This window comes from Primulina huaijiensis, unplaced genomic scaffold, assembly GCF_012295235.1.
Source record: "Primulina huaijiensis isolate GDHJ02 unplaced genomic scaffold, ASM1229523v2 scaffold5913, whole genome shotgun sequence".
In the NCBI taxonomy this organism is placed as follows: Eukaryota; Viridiplantae; Streptophyta; class Magnoliopsida; order Lamiales; family Gesneriaceae; genus Primulina; species Primulina huaijiensis.
Window position 1 is genome coordinate 304,397 of NW_027360836.1, and position 17,990 is coordinate 322,386.

Genomic DNA, 17,990 nt, shown 5'->3' on the forward strand with positions numbered 1-17,990 from the left:
ATATATATATATATATATATAAATGTATATAATATTTGAAATTCATATATTTCGTATTATTAAAATAATGAAACAATAAATCAATTTTTTTTTTTTGGTAATTTATCATATACTATAAATCTATAATATATGTTGAATTCTGAACACACACACAATAAAATTATAAAGTTTATTTTTCTTTGATAATATAATAACAATTTATATTATTCGGATCCAAATCGGCCCGAGATCGTAGCAGTGCCCACATGCGAAGCCCAAACAAGTACGTTGTTTCCATCTTGCAGACCAGTTAACCTAATTTTTCGTTTTCGACCTCTTTCAACTGGGAGATTTAAGACTTGTAATCAACGAATAATATGAAGCTCTTTGACGGCGATGAATCCGAAAACAATGACCTGTCGAAGATTCAAATTGACCACGAATTCGCCAAGCGCTACGAGTACAACAAAAAGCGAGAGGATTTGCAGAGGTTTGAGGAGCTCAAAAAGAACGGCCGGGTCGGCGTTTCTGGCTCAGACTCTGAAGATTCTTCGTTTTCGGATGAGGAGTTTTCTCTCGAACCAAGTAAGAATAAGGACTTCGAATTTTTCGATGCGTTGATTAAGGTTAAAAATCAAGACCCTGTCTTGAAGGATAAGGATGCAAAGTTGTTCTATTCTGATTCTGAGTCTAATTCCAAAAATGAGAGTGACATTGGTAATGAGAGGAGAAAGGGGGGTACTGGTGATGGTAGAAAAGGTAAGAAGCCGATGTATTTGAAAGATGTTATCTCTAAGCAGTTAATTGAGACTGGCCCTGAATTTGATGACGAACAGGATGATCAAATGGTCAGCAAGGGTAAAAATAATGGTAATAAAGTGAAGACTTATAATGAAGAACAGGAGGAGTTCACGAGAGATATATTGAAGGCCATCGACGAGGGGAATAATCATGAAGAAGAGGACGGAGATTTTTTTAGAGTTAAAGAAGGTGACGGTGCTGAGGAAGAAGAGGAAGAGAGTGAGATTGGGAATAAGCTGCATGAGTATTTCGGGGAAGATGAGAATTTGGATTCGGATTCTATGTTTCTAAAGAATTATTTTCGGGAGAAAATGTGGCTTGGTGATGGGAGAAGTAATGACGCGGGGGGTGGCGAGATTGAGTTTTCGGAGGATGAAGACGAAATAGAGAGGCAGGAGGATTATGAGAGGGAATTCAACTTTCGTTTTGAAGAGAATGCTGGGGATAGAGTGATGGGTCATTCACGAAGAGTGGAGGGATCCGTGAGGAAGAAGGAGAACTCAAGGAAATTACAGAGGGATAGGAAGGACGAGAGAATAGCCCAGGCTGAGTTTGAAAGGATGGAAGAGTTGAAGTATTTGAAGAACTTGAAGAAGAAGGAGATCAATGAGAAGTTGCAGAAGATTAGGGAGGTGTCCGGGATTGGGAAGAGTGACAAAAGTTTGTTGGATGAGGATTATTTGGAGGAGGAATTTGATCCTGAGGAATATGATAGGAAGATGGGGGAGGCATTTGATGACGAGTATTACAAAGCTGAGGATGTGGATCCAGAGTTTGGGAGTGGGAGTGATGAAGATGGGGGTACTTTTCAGAAACCTGATTTTGACGAGGAAGATGAGTTACTTGGACTTCCAAAGAATTGGGATGATGTGAAGGAGTCCGGTGAAGGCTTTGCTTCAGCCAGGCGAAGGATTTTGGAAAGGACAGAGGGTGATGGAGATGAGAATGAGCTTTTAGAGGATGGATGTAATGAGTCTAAGCGGAGTAAGAAAAGGAAGCCTAGTGAAATAGAGAAGGCAGTCAGAGAGCAGTTGATGGAGGAGTATTATAAATTGGATTATGAAGATACCGTAGGAGACTTAAAAACAAGGTTCAAGTACAGACCAGTGAAGCCTAGAAGATATGGGTTGACTCCTGACCAGATAGTGAAGATGGACGAAAAGGATTTGAATCAGTATGTTTCCTTAAAGAAGTTGGCACCATACAGAGAGAAGGAATGGAAGGTTCCTCGTATCAAGACTATGCAGCTAAAACAGATTAACAAAAACCCTCTTCATGGAGAAACTTCAAATTTCATGAATAAAGATAAGAAGAAGTTACGGCATGGGGATCAGGAAACAACTAAAGTTGTGGGTTCTATAGAAGATGATAGAACACAGCCTGATGAGTTAAATGGTGATGTGAATAATGTATCCAGACGGAGTAAGAGAAGGCAGCGTCAAGCTGAACTTAAGCTATCTCGTTCTACACTTATTGCATATGGGAAAATTCAGCCGAAATCTAAGAGCAAGAAGCAATAGTGGAGCATGGTTGAAGTTATTGCAATTTCTTCTAAGCGAGGTAATATTCATTGTTGCCAAGCTCATTAGTACTCATAGCTCGATTGTTTTAGGCCTTTTGACCCCTTTCGCCGTTTTTTAAACTTTGACATTGTTGCTTTTTTCTTTCTTTTTTTTTTCTTTTTATGAAAAGAAGGGAATTACATAGGGAAGCACTTTGGAGGAAGCATATCTAACGAAATTCTAAAACTCTGATTGTTGGAAGCACTCTTAAATGCTTATCAAACTATTACTCCATCCAGTATTCTCAAATACTGATTCATGAGCTCGTGAGTGATCATAGTTGAGGTCATCTGTGTTTTGGATGGTCTGATATTGGGTTAGCAATCAATTTTTGTAAGAGTTTCATACTCGTATATTTCTAAGTTTGAATTAACTACTTGTGTATTCTTGATCTTGTTATCTATTGCCATTACTATTCCTCCCTTACACTGGCGAGTTTCATGAACTTAAAATGAGACTGAGACTGGCTTATTGAATGGAATAAGGTTCTGCTTTTCCAAATATTGGCCAACATTTGTATTATACAATTTGTGCTCAAAAGTCCAGCACACGACATAATTTAGTTTTGATTTGTTCTGCTGTTCCATATGCAAAAATCTTGTATAAATATTCCAAGTCTAGAGCCTTTACATTGATGGTGGTTTTAAATTCACATTTGTCATTTGTTGTTATGCTGTATTATTTCAAATGGAGTCAACATGGGTAGTATGCCTTCCTAACAAGACCTAACGCCTAATTCAATGATTTTTTTTTCACGTACAGGAGTAATTTTGAAGTTTAATTTTTTGGTTCTCATTTGCCTGGTCTATCAAATTTATGAGCGCGACTGATAATTTTCGGATCAAGAACTGCAAAGTGTGATGGCTTATTATCGTGATGTGAAGTTCGGCTGCTTTTTGTTTTTTCAGGTTCTTTCTTAATGTTAAGTTGGAAAAGTTTGTGGAATTAGTATGCGAATGCTTTGCACATGTTACAATTATGTTAAATTTTTATGCAGCGACCAAAGATTTCTGCCCTTTGAAAACAACCACTGCTCTTTGTTCACTACTTTTTATCCTAAGGCTGTATCGAAATTGAGTGTTGAAACAGATTCTTATATCAAGTGGCTTTTGATAATATAGTGATGCAATTCCTCACAATTCAAATCAGTTTCGAATAATTTCAATATATAAACTATAGGAAATCGAAAATTGCTAAAAAAAAATGCCAGTCGATCACCAATAGGAGCGATTTACGTTAGCTGCTATACCACAGTTCCACTGTCAAGAACTCGAAAAAATGGCAACTGTTCAATAGTATACCTGATGTAATCGTGTTTCAACTTAAATAAGTTTACCTTGCAAATTATCAGTCCCCGACTTCTTTCCAAGCCCACATTCGGCCATATGCAAATGACCGAGGGATCCATGTAAAAGCAATATTTTGGCGACATGCCATAAACCCCCCAGAACCATGGAGAATTGCAGGTGAAAACATGTAATGGCAGAGAATTAATCGCCCAAACTATCTCCTGCTGTTTGTTGTCTTTGTTTTTGTTTAAGTTGTCAAGTTCCTCAACGAGTTTTCTTTCTTCGCTGCTCAACAGCTTCGGAATCTCGACTGGAACTTTAACCAACTGGTCACCTCTCTTATTGCTTTTATTCAAAAAAGGGACGCCTTTCTTAGCCATGACCAATGTCGTACCTGGTTGCGTACCAGATGGAATTTTAAGGTCAACCATCCCATCTACAGTCGGCACCTTCATCGTTGTCCCTAAAATGGCATCTATATAAGAAACCTTGCAAGTGTGGAGGATGTTGGTGTCATCCCGTTTCAAAACAGGATCTGCAATATATAATATCGATAATAACAAACAGATCTCCTGGTGGACCTCCTCTCCGTCCTGCATTCCCTTCAGAACGGACCCTCAAGCGACTGCCAGAATCTACCCCAGCTGGAACTTTCAAGCTAATCCGTTTCGACTTTCTTACACTCCCATCTCCGCCACATGTATTGCAAGGAGTTACGTTTTCTCCAGTCCCACCACAAGCGGAACATGTTGAGACCTGTTGGAAAACACCCAGTGGGGTCCTTGTGGATGAGATGACCTGACCTTGATCTCCACATGTAGATGGTGTGGTCCCTGATTTCGCTCCTGATCCATCACAAGTGTTGCAGCTCTCAAGACGAGTTATTTCTATCTCTTTCTCAACACCAAATACGGCTTCTTTAAAATTCAAAACCAGATTATAGATCTGGTCTTCACCTTCTGTGGCTCTGTCGCGAGATCCTCTTCCTCCCATGCCCATGCCACCCATACCACCCATCCCTTCAAATAATGACTCAAAGATGTCAAGCGGATTGCTGAAATTCCGGCCGTAGAGAGGCATTAGAGGTTAGAATACTAGCATTCAGAAGAACTATATTTCGAAGAAAGTCCACTTCTTTTAAGATCACCGCGCTACTTATGTAGCAAACAGACTTACCTACCCCCATACCCATTCCAGAACCTTTAAGCCCTGCCTCTCCATACTTGTCGTAGATGGACCGTTTTTCATCATCCGACANGTTGCGTGCGTCGATGTACTAGTTTCTATTAATAATTTGGGTTAGTTGATATGAACAAATATAATATTTCATTTCAAATATATATATATATATATATATATATGTATATAATATTTGAAATTCATATATTTCGTATTATTAAAATAATGAAACAATAAATCAATTTTTTTTTTTTGGTAATTTATCATATACTATAAATCTATAATATATGTTGAATTCTGAACACACACACAATAAAATTATAAAGTTTATTTTTCTTTGATAATATAATAACAATTTATATTATTCGGATCCAAATCGGCCCGAGATCGTAGCAGTGCCCACATGCGAAGCCCAAACAAGTACGTTGTTTCCATCTTGCAGACCAGTTAACCTAATTTTTCGTTTTCGACCTCTTTCAACTGGGAGATTTAAGACTTGTAATCAACGAATAATATGAAGCTCTTTGACGGCGATGAATCCGAAAACAATGACCTGTCGAAGATTCAAATTGACCACGAATTCGCCAAGCGCTACGAGTACAACAAAAAGCGAGAGGATTTGCAGAGGTTTGAGGAGCTCAAAAAGAACGGCCGGGTCGGCGTTTCTGGCTCAGACTCTGAAGATTCTTCGTTTTCGGATGAGGAGTTTTCTCTCGAACCAAGTAAGAATAAGGACTTCGAATTTTTCGATGCGTTGATTAAGGTTAAAAATCAAGACCCTGTCTTGAAGGATAAGGATGCAAAGTTGTTCTATTCTGATTCTGAGTCTAATTCCAAAAATGAGAGTGACATTGGTAATGAGAGGAGAAAGGGGGGTACTGGTGATGGTAGAAAAGGTAAGAAGCCGATGTATTTGAAAGATGTTATCTCTAAGCAGTTAATTGAGACTGGCCCTGAATTTGATGACGAACAGGATGATCAAATGGTCAGCAAGGGTAAAAATAATGGTAATAAAGTGAAGACTTATAATGAAGAACAGGAGGAGTTCACGAGAGATATATTGAAGGCCATCGACGAGGGGAATAATCATGAAGAAGAGGACGGAGATTTTTTTAGAGTTAAAGAAGGTGACGGTGCTGAGGAAGAAGAGGAAGAGAGTGAGATTGGGAATAAGCTGCATGAGTATTTCGGGGAAGATGAGAATTTGGATTCGGATTCTATGTTTCTAAAGAATTATTTTCGGGAGAAAATGTGGCTTGGTGATGGGAGAAGTAATGACGCGGGGGGTGGCGAGATTGAGTTTTCGGAGGATGAAGACGAAATAGAGAGGCAGGAGGATTATGAGAGGGAATTCAACTTTCGTTTTGAAGAGAATGCTGGGGATAGAGTGATGGGTCATTCACGAAGAGTGGAGGGATCCGTGAGGAAGAAGGAGAACTCAAGGAAATTACAGAGGGATAGGAAGGACGAGAGAATAGCCCAGGCTGAGTTTGAAAGGATGGAAGAGTTGAAGTATTTGAAGAACTTGAAGAAGAAGGAGATCAATGAGAAGTTGCAGAAGATTAGGGAGGTGTCCGGGATTGGGAAGAGTGACAAAAGTTTGTTGGATGAGGATTATTTGGAGGAGGAATTTGATCCTGAGGAATATGATAGGAAGATGGGGGAGGCATTTGATGACGAGTATTACAAAGCTGAGGATGTGGATCCAGAGTTTGGGAGTGGGAGTGATGAAGATGGGGGTACTTTTCAGAAACCTGATTTTGACGAGGAAGATGAGTTACTTGGACTTCCAAAGAATTGGGATGATGTGAAGGAGTCCGGTGAAGGCTTTGCTTCAGCCAGGCGAAGGATTTTGGAAAGGACAGAGGGTGATGGAGATGAGAATGAGCTTTTAGAGGATGGATGTAATGAGTCTAAGCGGAGTAAGAAAAGGAAGCCTAGTGAAATAGAGAAGGCAGTCAGAGAGCAGTTGATGGAGGAGTATTATAAATTGGATTATGAAGATACCGTAGGAGACTTAAAAACAAGGTTCAAGTACAGACCAGTGAAGCCTAGAAGATATGGGTTGACTCCTGACCAGATAGTGAAGATGGACGAAAAGGATTTGAATCAGTATGTTTCCTTAAAGAAGTTGGCACCATACAGAGAGAAGGAATGGAAGGTTCCTCGTATCAAGACTATGCAGCTAAAACAGATTAACAAAAACCCTCTTCATGGAGAAACTTCAAATTTCATGAATAAAGATAAGAAGAAGTTACGGCATGGGGATCAGGAAACAACTAAAGTTGTGGGTTCTATAGAAGATGATAGAACACAGCCTGATGAGTTAAATGGTGATGTGAATAATGTATCCAGACGGAGTAAGAGAAGGCAGCGTCAAGCTGAACTTAAGCTATCTCGTTCTACACTTATTGCATATGGGAAAATTCAGCCGAAATCTAAGAGCAAGAAGCAATAGTGGAGCATGGTTGAAGTTATTGCAATTTCTTCTAAGCGAGGTAATATTCATTGTTGCCAAGCTCATTAGTACTCATAGCTCGATTGTTTTAGGCCTTTTGACCCCTTTCGCCGTTTTTTAAACTTTGACATTGTTGCTTTTTTCTTTCTTTTTTTTTTCTTTTTATGAAAAGAAGGGAATTACATAGGGAAGCACTTTGGAGGAAGCATATCTAACGAAATTCTAAAACTCTGATTGTTGGAAGCACTCTTAAATGCTTATCAAACTATTACTCCATCCAGTATTCTCAAATACTGATTCATGAGCTCGTGAGTGATCATAGTTGAGGTCATCTGTGTTTTGGATGGTCTGATATTGGGTTAGCAATCAATTTTTGTAAGAGTTTCATACTCGTATATTTCTAAGTTTGAATTAACTACTTGTGTATTCTTGATCTTGTTATCTATTGCCATTACTATTCCTCCCTTACACTGGCGAGTTTCATGAACTTAAAATGAGACTGAGACTGGCTTATTGAATGGAATAAGGTTCTGCTTTTCCAAATATTGGCCAACATTTGTATTATACAATTTGTGCTCAAAAGTCCAGCACACGACATAATTTAGTTTTGATTTGTTCTGCTGTTCCATATGCAAAAATCTTGTATAAATATTCCAAGTCTAGAGCCTTTACATTGATGGTGGTTTTAAATTCACATTTGTCATTTGTTGTTATGCTGTATTATTTCAAATGGAGTCAACATGGGTAGTATGCCTTCCTAACAAGACCTAACGCCTAATTCAATGATTTTTTTTTCACGTACAGGAGTAATTTTGAAGTTTAATTTTTTGGTTCTCATTTGCCTGGTCTATCAAATTTATGAGCGCGACTGATAATTTTCGGATCAAGAACTGCAAAGTGTGATGGCTTATTATCGTGATGTGAAGTTCGGCTGCTTTTTGTTTTTTCAGGTTCTTTCTTAATGTTAAGTTGGAAAAGTTTGTGGAATTAGTATGCGAATGCTTTGCACATGTTACAATTATGTTAAATTTTTATGCAGCGACCAAAGATTTCTGCCCTTTGAAAACAACCACTGCTCTTTGTTCACTACTTTTTATCCTAAGGCTGTATCGAAATTGAGTGTTGAAACAGATTCTTATATCAAGTGGCTTTTGATAATATAGTGATGCAATTCCTCACAATTCAAATCAGTTTCGAATAATTTCAATATATAAACTATAGGAAATCGAAAATTGCTAAAAAAAAATGCCAGTCGATCACCAATAGGAGCGATTTACGTTAGCTGCTATACCACAGTTCCACTGTCAAGAACTCGAAAAAATGGCAACTGTTCAATAGTATACCTGATGTAATCGTGTTTCAACTTAAATAAGTTTACCTTGCAAATTATCAGTCCCCGACTTCTTTCCAAGCCCACATTCGGCCATATGCAAATGACCGAGGGATCCATGTAAAAGCAATATTTTGGCGACATGCCATAAACCCCCCAGAACCATGGAGAATTGCAGGTGAAAACATGTAATGGCAGAGAATTAATCGCCCAAACTATCTCCTGCTGTTTGTTGTCTTTGTTTTTGTTTAAGTTGTCAAGTTCCTCAACGAGTTTTCTTTCTTCGCTGCTCAACAGCTTCGGAATCTCGACTGGAACTTTAACCAACTGGTCACCTCTCTTATTGCTTTTATTCAAAAAAGGGACGCCTTTCTTAGCCATGACCAATGTCGTACCTGGTTGCGTACCAGATGGAATTTTAAGGTCAACCATCCCATCTACAGTCGGCACCTTCATCGTTGTCCCTAAAATGGCATCTATATAAGAAACCTTGCAAGTGTGGAGGATGTTGGTGTCATCCCGTTTCAAAACAGGATCTGCAATATATAATATCGATAATAACAAACAGATCTCCTGGTGGACCTCCTCTCCGTCCTGCATTCCCTTCAGAACGGACCCTCAAGCGACTGCCAGAATCTACCCCAGCTGGAACTTTCAAGCTAATCCGTTTCGACTTTCTTACACTCCCATCTCCGCCACATGTATTGCAAGGAGTTACGTTTTCTCCAGTCCCACCACAAGCGGAACATGTTGAGACCTGTTGGAAAACACCCAGTGGGGTCCTTGTGGATGAGATGACCTGACCTTGATCTCCACATGTAGATGGTGTGGTCCCTGATTTCGCTCCTGATCCATCACAAGTGTTGCAGCTCTCAAGACGAGTTATTTCTATCTCTTTCTCAACACCAAATACGGCTTCTTTAAAATTCAAAACCAGATTATAGATCTGGTCTTCACCTTCTGTGGCTCTGTCGCGAGATCCTCTTCCTCCCATGCCCATGCCACCCATACCACCCATCCCTTCAAATAATGACTCAAAGATGTCAAGCGGATTGCTGAAATTCCGGCCGTAGAGAGGCATTAGAGGTTAGAATACTAGCATTCAGAAGAACTATATTTCGAAGAAAGTCCACTTCTTTTAAGATCACCGCGCTACTTATGTAGCAAACAGACTTACCTACCCCCATACCCATTCCAGAACCTTTAAGCCCTGCCTCTCCATACTTGTCGTAGATGGACCGTTTTTCATCATCCGACAAGACCTGTTACACATGTTCTCCAATAATTCATTAAGTTATACATGCTTTAACAAGCATGCGTAGTTCACAAAAGGAAGCCATATACCATTTACAAGGATCAGATATTATACCTCATAAGCATTGCTAATCTCCTTGAACTTTTGTTCTGCTCCAGGTACTCTGCAGTTGCAATGCAATATATGTTCAGCTGCTCAAGAGTGCATTTAATTGGTTTCAAAAGCTAAACTAAGAAACTGTTTTTTTTTTAAAAAAAAAAGTGCTTTATAATTTTAAAATTGTTCTTGATCGACTTTTTGGTGATTAAAACAACATTTAATTAAGCTAACATTAAAATAACAACTAAGATGTGTAATTAGTAGTCTCTTAATCAATTTTTTTTGTTTTTTCCCAAATATTATTAATTCCTAAACTTTGCATATATTTATCGTATTTGAATTTCTTGTACTGAGATTAAAATTTCAAAAAGTCATGGCATTGAGATTATATCATGTAAGTATTCTAGTAATGTATTAAATTTTTAATAATAGATATATAATGAATAGTTTATTAAATATGAAGTATTTTCGATTTCCTTTTATAATTCAAATTTGAATATCATATCTCTTGAAAATATAAACTACATTTAAATGTCTGCATTCGTTATATTATTTCATTTAATTTCGAATACGATTTTGAGTTTTGTGATAGTTTAATGGAAAAACTTGTGTGAGATGGTCTCACGGATAGTATTTTGTTAGATGAATCTCTTATTTGGTTCATCCATGAAAAAGTATTATTTTTTATGCTAAGAGCATTAATTTTTATTGTGAATATCGGTAGGGTTGACCCATCTCACAGTTAAAGATTCGTGAGACCGTCTCACAAGAGACCTACTTTAGTTTATTATATTAAAATCTCGTTACTCTATAAAATCTTATTTAAAATATAATTTTTTTTATATAATACGATGTTTTTCAACTTTTTAATAAATCATGTCATCATAAATATTTGATATATTGATTGTTCGTAAATTTGTATTATTATGTATCTTATTCATAACTTTAGTATAAAAACATGAGTAATTAAAATTTATTCAACTTATAAATAACAATAGTTTTATTTTTTAATTTAAAAAAAATTCAAAAAAATAATATATGATTTTTAAAATATATTTAATTTTTTAATAATAGTTCCACCAAGCCAATATATCGAATAAAATGATAAAAAAAAATCACATTGACGATAGAAGATTGTTATCCTCATTTGAGGTTATCTCAAATGATATAAACATATTTTTATATAATGTTTTTTTATAATGTTTTTATATTAATATTTAAATATATAAATAAAATAATATTAATAATTTTAAATGATTATTCAAATGTTCATATTTTATTAATTTTAATAATTAATTAAATAAAACAACATTTTGTGTATGACAATATCATATAATAGTTTGTATATAATTCTAAAGATAGAAATTAGCAGGCACGAGATAAGAGTAATTAATTAAAAATTCACACACTTTGAGTTGCGAGCAGGAGCGCCAATTGTCCATTTCAAATCTCTCTTACGCAGTTCTTCCATGGAAGTTCTGTAAATCTGGTTTCTGAGTTTTTTGCATAAAGTTTTGCCTAAATTCGAGATGTTCAGGAGATTAATCGATGGAAGAAGAGCCTGACCTTCCACCTCCACCTCCACCCCCACCAGCTGATTCGAATTTTTTCAAGCCGAAATCGAGCCGTCCGATCAGCGTTCACCCTGATTCAATCAATATAAGCCGTTCGTTCAACACCATCTCCACCTGCACCTCGACCACCTCGGTTTCTTCCTCTTCTCCGCAGGACTTGGTCAGGCAAGTTCAAGCCGCCTTCAGACGCCACCACTCTCTCGGTACGGTTTCTTCGTTTACGGATTTTATTTTTCGGCATTTTAGAATATGAAAATCTAGTTAATTGTGGTATTATAGTCTGTAGACTTCAGTTTTTATTCACTTATTACATTTAGGGTTTCTGATGAGCTATACATTAAGCATTAGCTGCAGTACAATGCTCTGGAAACTAATAATATGTTCGCCTTTTTGAAGAATTCTAAATTATCTTCTTCGTATCTTTTTTATATGCAAAATTAGTTATTTTTCTTGAAAATTTCGGTGCAATCTAGTTTTATAAGTATTTCCCTTTATTTGATATTTTATCTTCTCTAATTTTGAATTCAAAAGTATAAGTTTTTATTTGGACTTTATATTAGCTCTATTTCTGTGCTTTAACTAGGCATAAGTCAGTAATTTTGTTGAGGATCCAGGGAAGAAAATTTGCATAATTGTTGAAAAGTGTATGTCTTGAACTTTTGATGCTGGTTCTCGCTCATGATAAAGAATATGGTAAGGAAGTTCCTTGTTGTTTCATTAGTTTTTCTTCAATACATCGGCAGTAAGTCAATTCAAATTTATCTTTAAAATGTTTTTGTAGATAGTAGTTTACGAAAGGACTCTCGTAATTGACAGGTGACATGGTGTCAAATGAACGGGTGTGCTAGTGTAAATGCTTCTTTTGCATGCAGTTTCACTTTCAAAGTATTTATCATTGTCTCTCCTTCAATGTTTAAATTTTTTAATGGCCACAGTTATTTTTGTTTATAACAAAAAAGATCTGTGTTTTTTTTTAAAATTTAACACTAGAGGCTTTTGTTGAAAAAATTATAGTATAGTTTCATAACATGATTTCTATTTAATTTTCCTTTCATGTTGGTGCTTTGAAATTGCTTTCTAAATTTGTAGTTCTATTTTCCTGATGGGCTTTTAGGAATGCTGCAGCCAAGTGGAAATCAACCAAGGAGACTTTTGGTTCCTCAACGTGAAACTTCAAAAAAATCAATTCTAAAACCTAGTTCAACTATTTATGCCAAAAAAGGTAAAGAGGAGATTGAACAAGGTGACAGACCAAGTGGCTCCATACCAAAGTGCAAAATTGGGGTCTCTGTCGCTGGAGACAATCAGGAGGATGCATCAATCACCCCAACTTCTCAATGGGGTTCATCATTAAATGTGCAAGACGAAAACTTCAAACCATGTAATTTTCAGAGAGATCAATCAGGATTTTCTTTGAGGCCTGGAAGCAGAGTTGCAATTGCTTCATCAGATGCAGAATATGGGCATGTTCCAGTGGCTGATGTGCAAAAGAAGGTTCATTTTTCCTGTGGAAATAATGCCACGTCTTGCGGTAATAATTATTTTAGCGTTAGTGCCTTGTGATGAAGCAATCGACAGTGTCTTGCATGTTTAAGTATCTAATCCAGTGGATTGCTGACGCATGATGTAGTAATATGGATGCCTACTTGTATGCTATAGACCATTGTGAGCTATGATTTGTAATTTACAGCAATTATAGCCAATTGTAAATGCAGTGGCTGATGACCCGATGATTTCATTTATTATCTCATATGGATTTACGTACATCGACAGAAATGGAATGGGATGCTGGGGATCAAGTAGATTCTTCGGCTGCTGTCAGTGAAGTCTGTAGGCATCAAAATTTTCAAAGAATGGAGATGGACGTTATTAGTTTGAAGTCTGAGAGTGGGATTTCTTCTTTGCCATCCAGAAGAACAATGGGTGTTCAGGATCAGTTACACAGATTCCAAAACTTTTTACAGAACGATTTGAGTAATGCCATGACACAATCTTCAGTGGTTGGGTCGTCTTGTGCTACCTCAACATTAATACATCCATCTTGTGCCCCCATGATTAGTTCAACAACTTATTGTTCACAACCTCATCAAATGACTGATTCAAATTCGAGGTCTGAACCATCAGGAGAAGCTGAAGCACCACTGGATGTCGTGCAACCATTGCATTCTTCAGCTAAGCAAGCTGGTGGTGTGATATCTCATCAGTCAGTTATTCCATCGCAAGCTATCAGCTCTAGTTCTGCTAAGTCAATGGAGGTTAACAAATCCTCTGTCATGTCTAAGGAGTTTCCGAGCATTTTAACAAAAGAATGTGATATTTCAAAAGATTCTTTTCGTGAAGAGAACAATTCAACCGCAGGGAATGTACATGATAAAAAATCTGAGCCACAGCTATCTAATTTAACTTCTTCAGAAGCAAAATTGGAAAATTCAAAAGCGCAGAAACTTGAAGTAGGTGGAAGTAGTAAAGCAGCATCAACAACTCGGAAAAAGGGTTATGATCCTGACTTATTCTTTAAAGTTAATGGGAAGCTCTATCAAAGACTTGGAAAAATAGGTAGTGGAGGAAGCAGCGAGGTTCACAAAGTCATATCATCAGAATGCAGAATCTATGCTTTAAAAAGGATAAAACTTAAAGGTCGTGACTATGCGACAGCATGTGGATTTTGTCAAGAAATTGAATATCTGAATAGATTGAAGGGGAAGAACAACATTATTCAACTCATTGACTACGAGGTGAATGCTGTAACTCAATGCTCACTGTGAACTCAAGCACAGTTATCTGCATTTTAGGACATTAATCATGTCTCTTTTATTTTTCTTTTTTATTTTATCGACCCCCACATAGTCATCTAATGCAGCATTTCTTAGTAGGTGACAGATAAAATCTTACTTCAGGAGGTAATGAATGGTTCCATGATTAACAAGGATGTCAGGGTCAAGGATGAAGGGTATATATACATGGTACTTGAATACGGGGAAATTGATTTGGCACATATGCTTTCTCAAAAATGGGGAGAACTGGATGGTTCAATTGCTACCATTGATGAGAACTGGCTCCGATTTTATTGGAAGGTTTTCACTAATCCATTTCTTTGTGTTTTAATTCACCATACTGGCATACTGTTTCCGAGAAACTGGAAATTCACAAAACATGTTGCCAGGTGATATTGGTTGTTGTCAAGGGAAGGGAGTCACTTAAGGCATCATCAAGCTTTTCTGACTTGTACCTTTGTGAAAAATGTTGCAGCAAATACTTCTCGCAGTAAACACCATACATGAGGAACGTATTGTGCACTCGGATCTAAAGCCAGCTAATTTTCTCCTGGTGAAAGGTTCACTGAAGCTAATTGATTTTGGAATTGCCAAGGCAATAATGAGTGATACGACAAATATTCAACGGGACTCGCAGGTTTTTCCATATAATACATATCCTTTATATCTTGTGGTACTTACTCCATGAAGCTTGTTACCTTTATAGGATCTGTGATTGCATACAACCAGTCAAAATTTATTCGAACATACATGTCTATTTTGATAAACAAAAATAAAACACAAGTGCTTGCAATGAAGCTTCTTTCTCCTCCTACACAAAAAAGCTGAAAAGAAGTAACTTTTTCAAGCATGAATTTTTAGTGCCTAGAGCCAGAACACTCTTTTACTATTGTTTATTGTCACAAACATAATAAATTCTCGTACTCTGTTTTTTAAACTTATACTAAGGTCACATAACAACTGCAGGTTGGCACCCTAAGTTACATGTCTCCTGAAGCATTTATGTGTAATGAGACAGATAGAAATGGAAACGTTATAAAATGTGGTCGGCCATCAGATATCTGGTCTTTGGGTTGTATCCTTTACCAAATGGTTTATGGACGAACGCCCTTTTCAGAATACAAAACTTTCTGGGCAAAATTCAAAGTCATAACCGATGCAAGCCACAGTATCACATATGAACCTTTGTCTAACCCATCGCTTCTTGATCTTATGAAAAAATGCCTAGCCTGGGACAGGAACAAAAGATGGCGAATCCCCCAACTACTCCAACACCCGTTCCTTGTTCCACCTCTATCATTCAGTCCTCCCAATCAGAGTTGTGAATTGCTTCGACTAATAACTGAATCGAGTTTGGGTGATGAAAAGGCACTGATGCTATGTTCCCAACTCCAAAACATGCTAAGCAGCCCCATGTCATTTCTACCAGACGAGGAATCTGTTTCAAGAGGCCATCTACACGAGATACTTGGTAAAATTTCAACCCATTTCTTTCAGCTCCAGGAACAGTTTGCAGATTTGGAGAGAACCTCAACTGACAGATGAATTTTATTTCAATTTTGTCATTTAACTTCGCCTAAATAGCATGTAGCTTGGTGATCTTTGGTCAATTTGCTATTTGCTTCCGGTGTGTTTCTTCTTATTGTGCTGCATTCGAATGAAGTTGAGTGGTATTTTGGAATCATGTAATGAAAATATACTGCTACTGACTTGTGTTATAACTAATTTTAAGGTGTTGCATCATATGACCTTTTCAAAATGAATAAAGATGCGTGTAATAATTAAAAAAGACTTTTTTGGTCATTGGTGAATTCAGGCATGTGAGTAGCGATGAATGCAAACATATATTTAGAATTTTACAAGTGAATTTAACATATTTTTAGTTATAATTCACTGGTTATTTCAGTTCGTCAAATCTGAAAATTTTTTGTCGTTAATCTTCGTAGTGTTCAGATCGATTTTAACTTGTAAAATATATAGAGACATACGAATCACTAAACATGTCGGTTCGATATATAAGTTTTATAATGCAACACAAATATGACAAAATTATGAAGTTGTTGAATGCACACCACACCAGCTGTTTGACAGACTTTGGGTGAGCTAAGTAGATGGCTAGCACGTAATTGTGGACCAGAAAAAGAGAAGTCGAGAATGACGTTTTGTTTTGAGAAACTTATTTGTCTTGTCAATAGATTTAATTAATTTTATCACCTGATTAAACTAATCTTGTGTTGGATTGAGGATCATTTCGATACTAGCAATTGCTATTTTTAAATTGAGACATCGACCCAAGAAATCTTTATTTAATTTCTTATTTTATAAAATATAATATAATCTTCTTCCAGTGAATTTTATATCATAACACATTTACCACTATCTCTAGTATTTTGGAGGAACGTGAATAAGGGAGATGTTTATATTTCTGTAGGGTGAATTACCGTTTGATTACTTTGTAGTTTATTGTTTGTATCATCAACACAAAAATTATGTCAAACAAAATATTATTTTATTTCAATTATTATTACGTATTCTGTACGTTGATATACATTAATAATCTAATCACGCCTACCAAACGGACCCGATCGTGTAAACTCTCAATTGTTTCCAGCATTTCATACAGACACAATCGATCGAATCAGTTTCTTGCAATTAGAATGTACAAGTCGTGTCAAGAAAAATAAAATGAAGCCCTCGTCCATAAAAATATGTAGGAGCCACACTTTTTTTATCCAAGTCCGCATGCGGCTCACACTAGCTAGAAATTGATTCGAGCCAGAGGATGATCGTAGGGGCTATGACTACACTTTAAGAGAACCCATTGCCAGAGGATGATCGTCGTCACCCAAGGGCCAAGCTCACGAGTAGCTCACTATAGGGGCTAAAACTTTTAAGGAGCTAACTTAAATTTAAATGCTCATGCGATACATCAAATTAATTGCATGCAAATGTCTCCTTTTTCCCTGGTAAGATTTTNAGGTTATATATATATAAGTATATATTGTTGTAATATCCTGTCTTAACATAAAAAATTTATTAATGTAATTCATAATCAGAACTATATTTTGAATATCACCGTGACACCTATTTTAATATCACAACCTTAAATTTGTAAAAAATAATAATAATTAGACTACGCGTATTCAAAGTAAAAAAAACAAAAACAAAAACAAATTTATCAAAAAAAAATTTTACAACAACCATAATTTCTAAATTTCTCATAATATATTTTGAAGTTATAAAATTATATACATAAATCACGTCCTTGAAAAAGTAGTTACAAGTTCTGCAAGTATTTATTGGTGGAAATTTGACAGGACATAAAACCTGAATATAATTGTAATCTTTTAAAAAACTTTTATTTTTCGAGAAAAAAATATTTAAAAAAACAAAAGAAAATTTTAAAAAATTTATAAATCATTTTAAGTAACCGTAAATGCAAGAGCAATTTGTTTCAATTAAAATTATTTGAATTCATTCTTATTCCTCATTTTTCTATCACTTTGATGTATATAAGAGTAATTATTATNAAAAACAAAAACAAAAACAAATTTATCAAAAAAAAATTTTACAACAACCATAATTTCTAAATTTCTCATAATATATTTTGAAGTTATAAAATTATATACATAAATCACGTCCTTGAAAAAGTAGTTACAAGTTCTGCAAGTATTTATTGGTGGAAATTTG

The 17,990-nt window shown here is 36.2% G+C and overlaps 3 protein-coding genes and 2 pseudogenes across 14 annotated transcripts; 3 read left to right on the forward strand and 2 right to left on the reverse strand.

The window, feature by feature from the left end:
* Positions 1 to 219: 219 nt before the first annotated feature.
* LOC140970371 (protein kri1-like) lies at positions 220 to 3,458 on the forward strand. Of its 5 annotated transcripts, none has more exons than XR_012174123.1 (3): positions 220 to 2,352; positions 3,164 to 3,250; positions 3,340 to 3,458. XR_012174123.1 is itself a non-coding variant. In XM_073432047.1 (2 exons), the coding sequence occupies exon 1, from the start codon at positions 357 to 359 to the stop codon at positions 2,298 to 2,300; it is 1,944 nt and encodes a 647-aa protein (XP_073288148.1). In that variant the 5' UTR covers positions 220 to 356; the 3' UTR covers positions 2,301 to 2,340; positions 3,105 to 3,458. The 5 variants fall into 5 exon arrangements, 3 of the variants coding, with proteins under 3 accessions (XP_073288148.1, XP_073288150.1, XP_073288149.1); XR_012174122.1 differs by having other exon boundaries at positions 220 to 2,340; positions 3,105 to 3,250; XM_073432047.1 differs by having other exon boundaries at positions 220 to 2,340; positions 3,105 to 3,458.
* A 78-nt stretch (positions 3,459 to 3,536) lies between these two features.
* Positions 3,537 to 4,884, reverse strand: LOC140970372 (chaperone protein dnaJ A7A, chloroplastic-like; annotated as a pseudogene).
* A 303-nt stretch (positions 4,885 to 5,187) lies between these two features.
* LOC140970365 (protein kri1-like) lies at positions 5,188 to 8,426 on the forward strand. 5 transcript variants are annotated; one of them, XR_012174121.1, is made up of 3 exons: positions 5,188 to 7,320; positions 8,132 to 8,218; positions 8,308 to 8,426. XR_012174121.1 is itself a non-coding variant. In XM_073432037.1 (2 exons), exon 1 carries the CDS (start codon positions 5,325 to 5,327, stop codon positions 7,266 to 7,268), a length of 1,944 nt encoding a protein of 647 aa, XP_073288138.1. In that variant the 5' UTR covers positions 5,188 to 5,324; the 3' UTR covers positions 7,269 to 7,308; positions 8,073 to 8,426. The 5 variants fall into 5 exon arrangements, 3 of the variants coding, with proteins under 3 accessions (XP_073288138.1, XP_073288140.1, XP_073288139.1); XR_012174120.1 differs by having other exon boundaries at positions 5,188 to 7,308; positions 8,073 to 8,218; XM_073432037.1 differs by having other exon boundaries at positions 5,188 to 7,308; positions 8,073 to 8,426.
* A 78-nt stretch (positions 8,427 to 8,504) lies between these two features.
* On the reverse strand, positions 8,505 to 10,107 carry LOC140970367 (chaperone protein dnaJ A7A, chloroplastic-like; annotated as a pseudogene).
* A 1,227-nt stretch (positions 10,108 to 11,334) lies between these two features.
* Positions 11,335 to 16,065, forward strand: LOC140970439 (serine/threonine-protein kinase MPS1-like). 4 transcript variants are annotated; one of them, XM_073432202.1, is made up of 7 exons: positions 11,335 to 11,729; positions 12,641 to 12,868; positions 12,923 to 13,057; positions 13,300 to 14,261; positions 14,400 to 14,600; positions 14,776 to 14,937; positions 15,267 to 16,065. In XM_073432202.1, the coding sequence occupies exons 1-7, from the start codon at positions 11,501 to 11,503 to the stop codon at positions 15,843 to 15,845; spliced, it is 2,496 nt and encodes an 831-aa protein (XP_073288303.1). In that variant the 5' UTR covers positions 11,335 to 11,500; the 3' UTR covers positions 15,846 to 16,065. The 4 variants fall into 4 exon arrangements, with proteins under 4 accessions (XP_073288303.1, XP_073288301.1, XP_073288304.1 ...); XM_073432203.1 differs by adding an exon at positions 12,110 to 12,219 and having other exon boundaries at positions 11,593 to 11,729; positions 12,641 to 13,057; positions 15,267 to 16,064; XM_073432200.1 differs by having other exon boundaries at positions 12,641 to 13,057.
* The last annotated feature ends 1,925 nt before the right edge of the window (positions 16,066 to 17,990 follow it).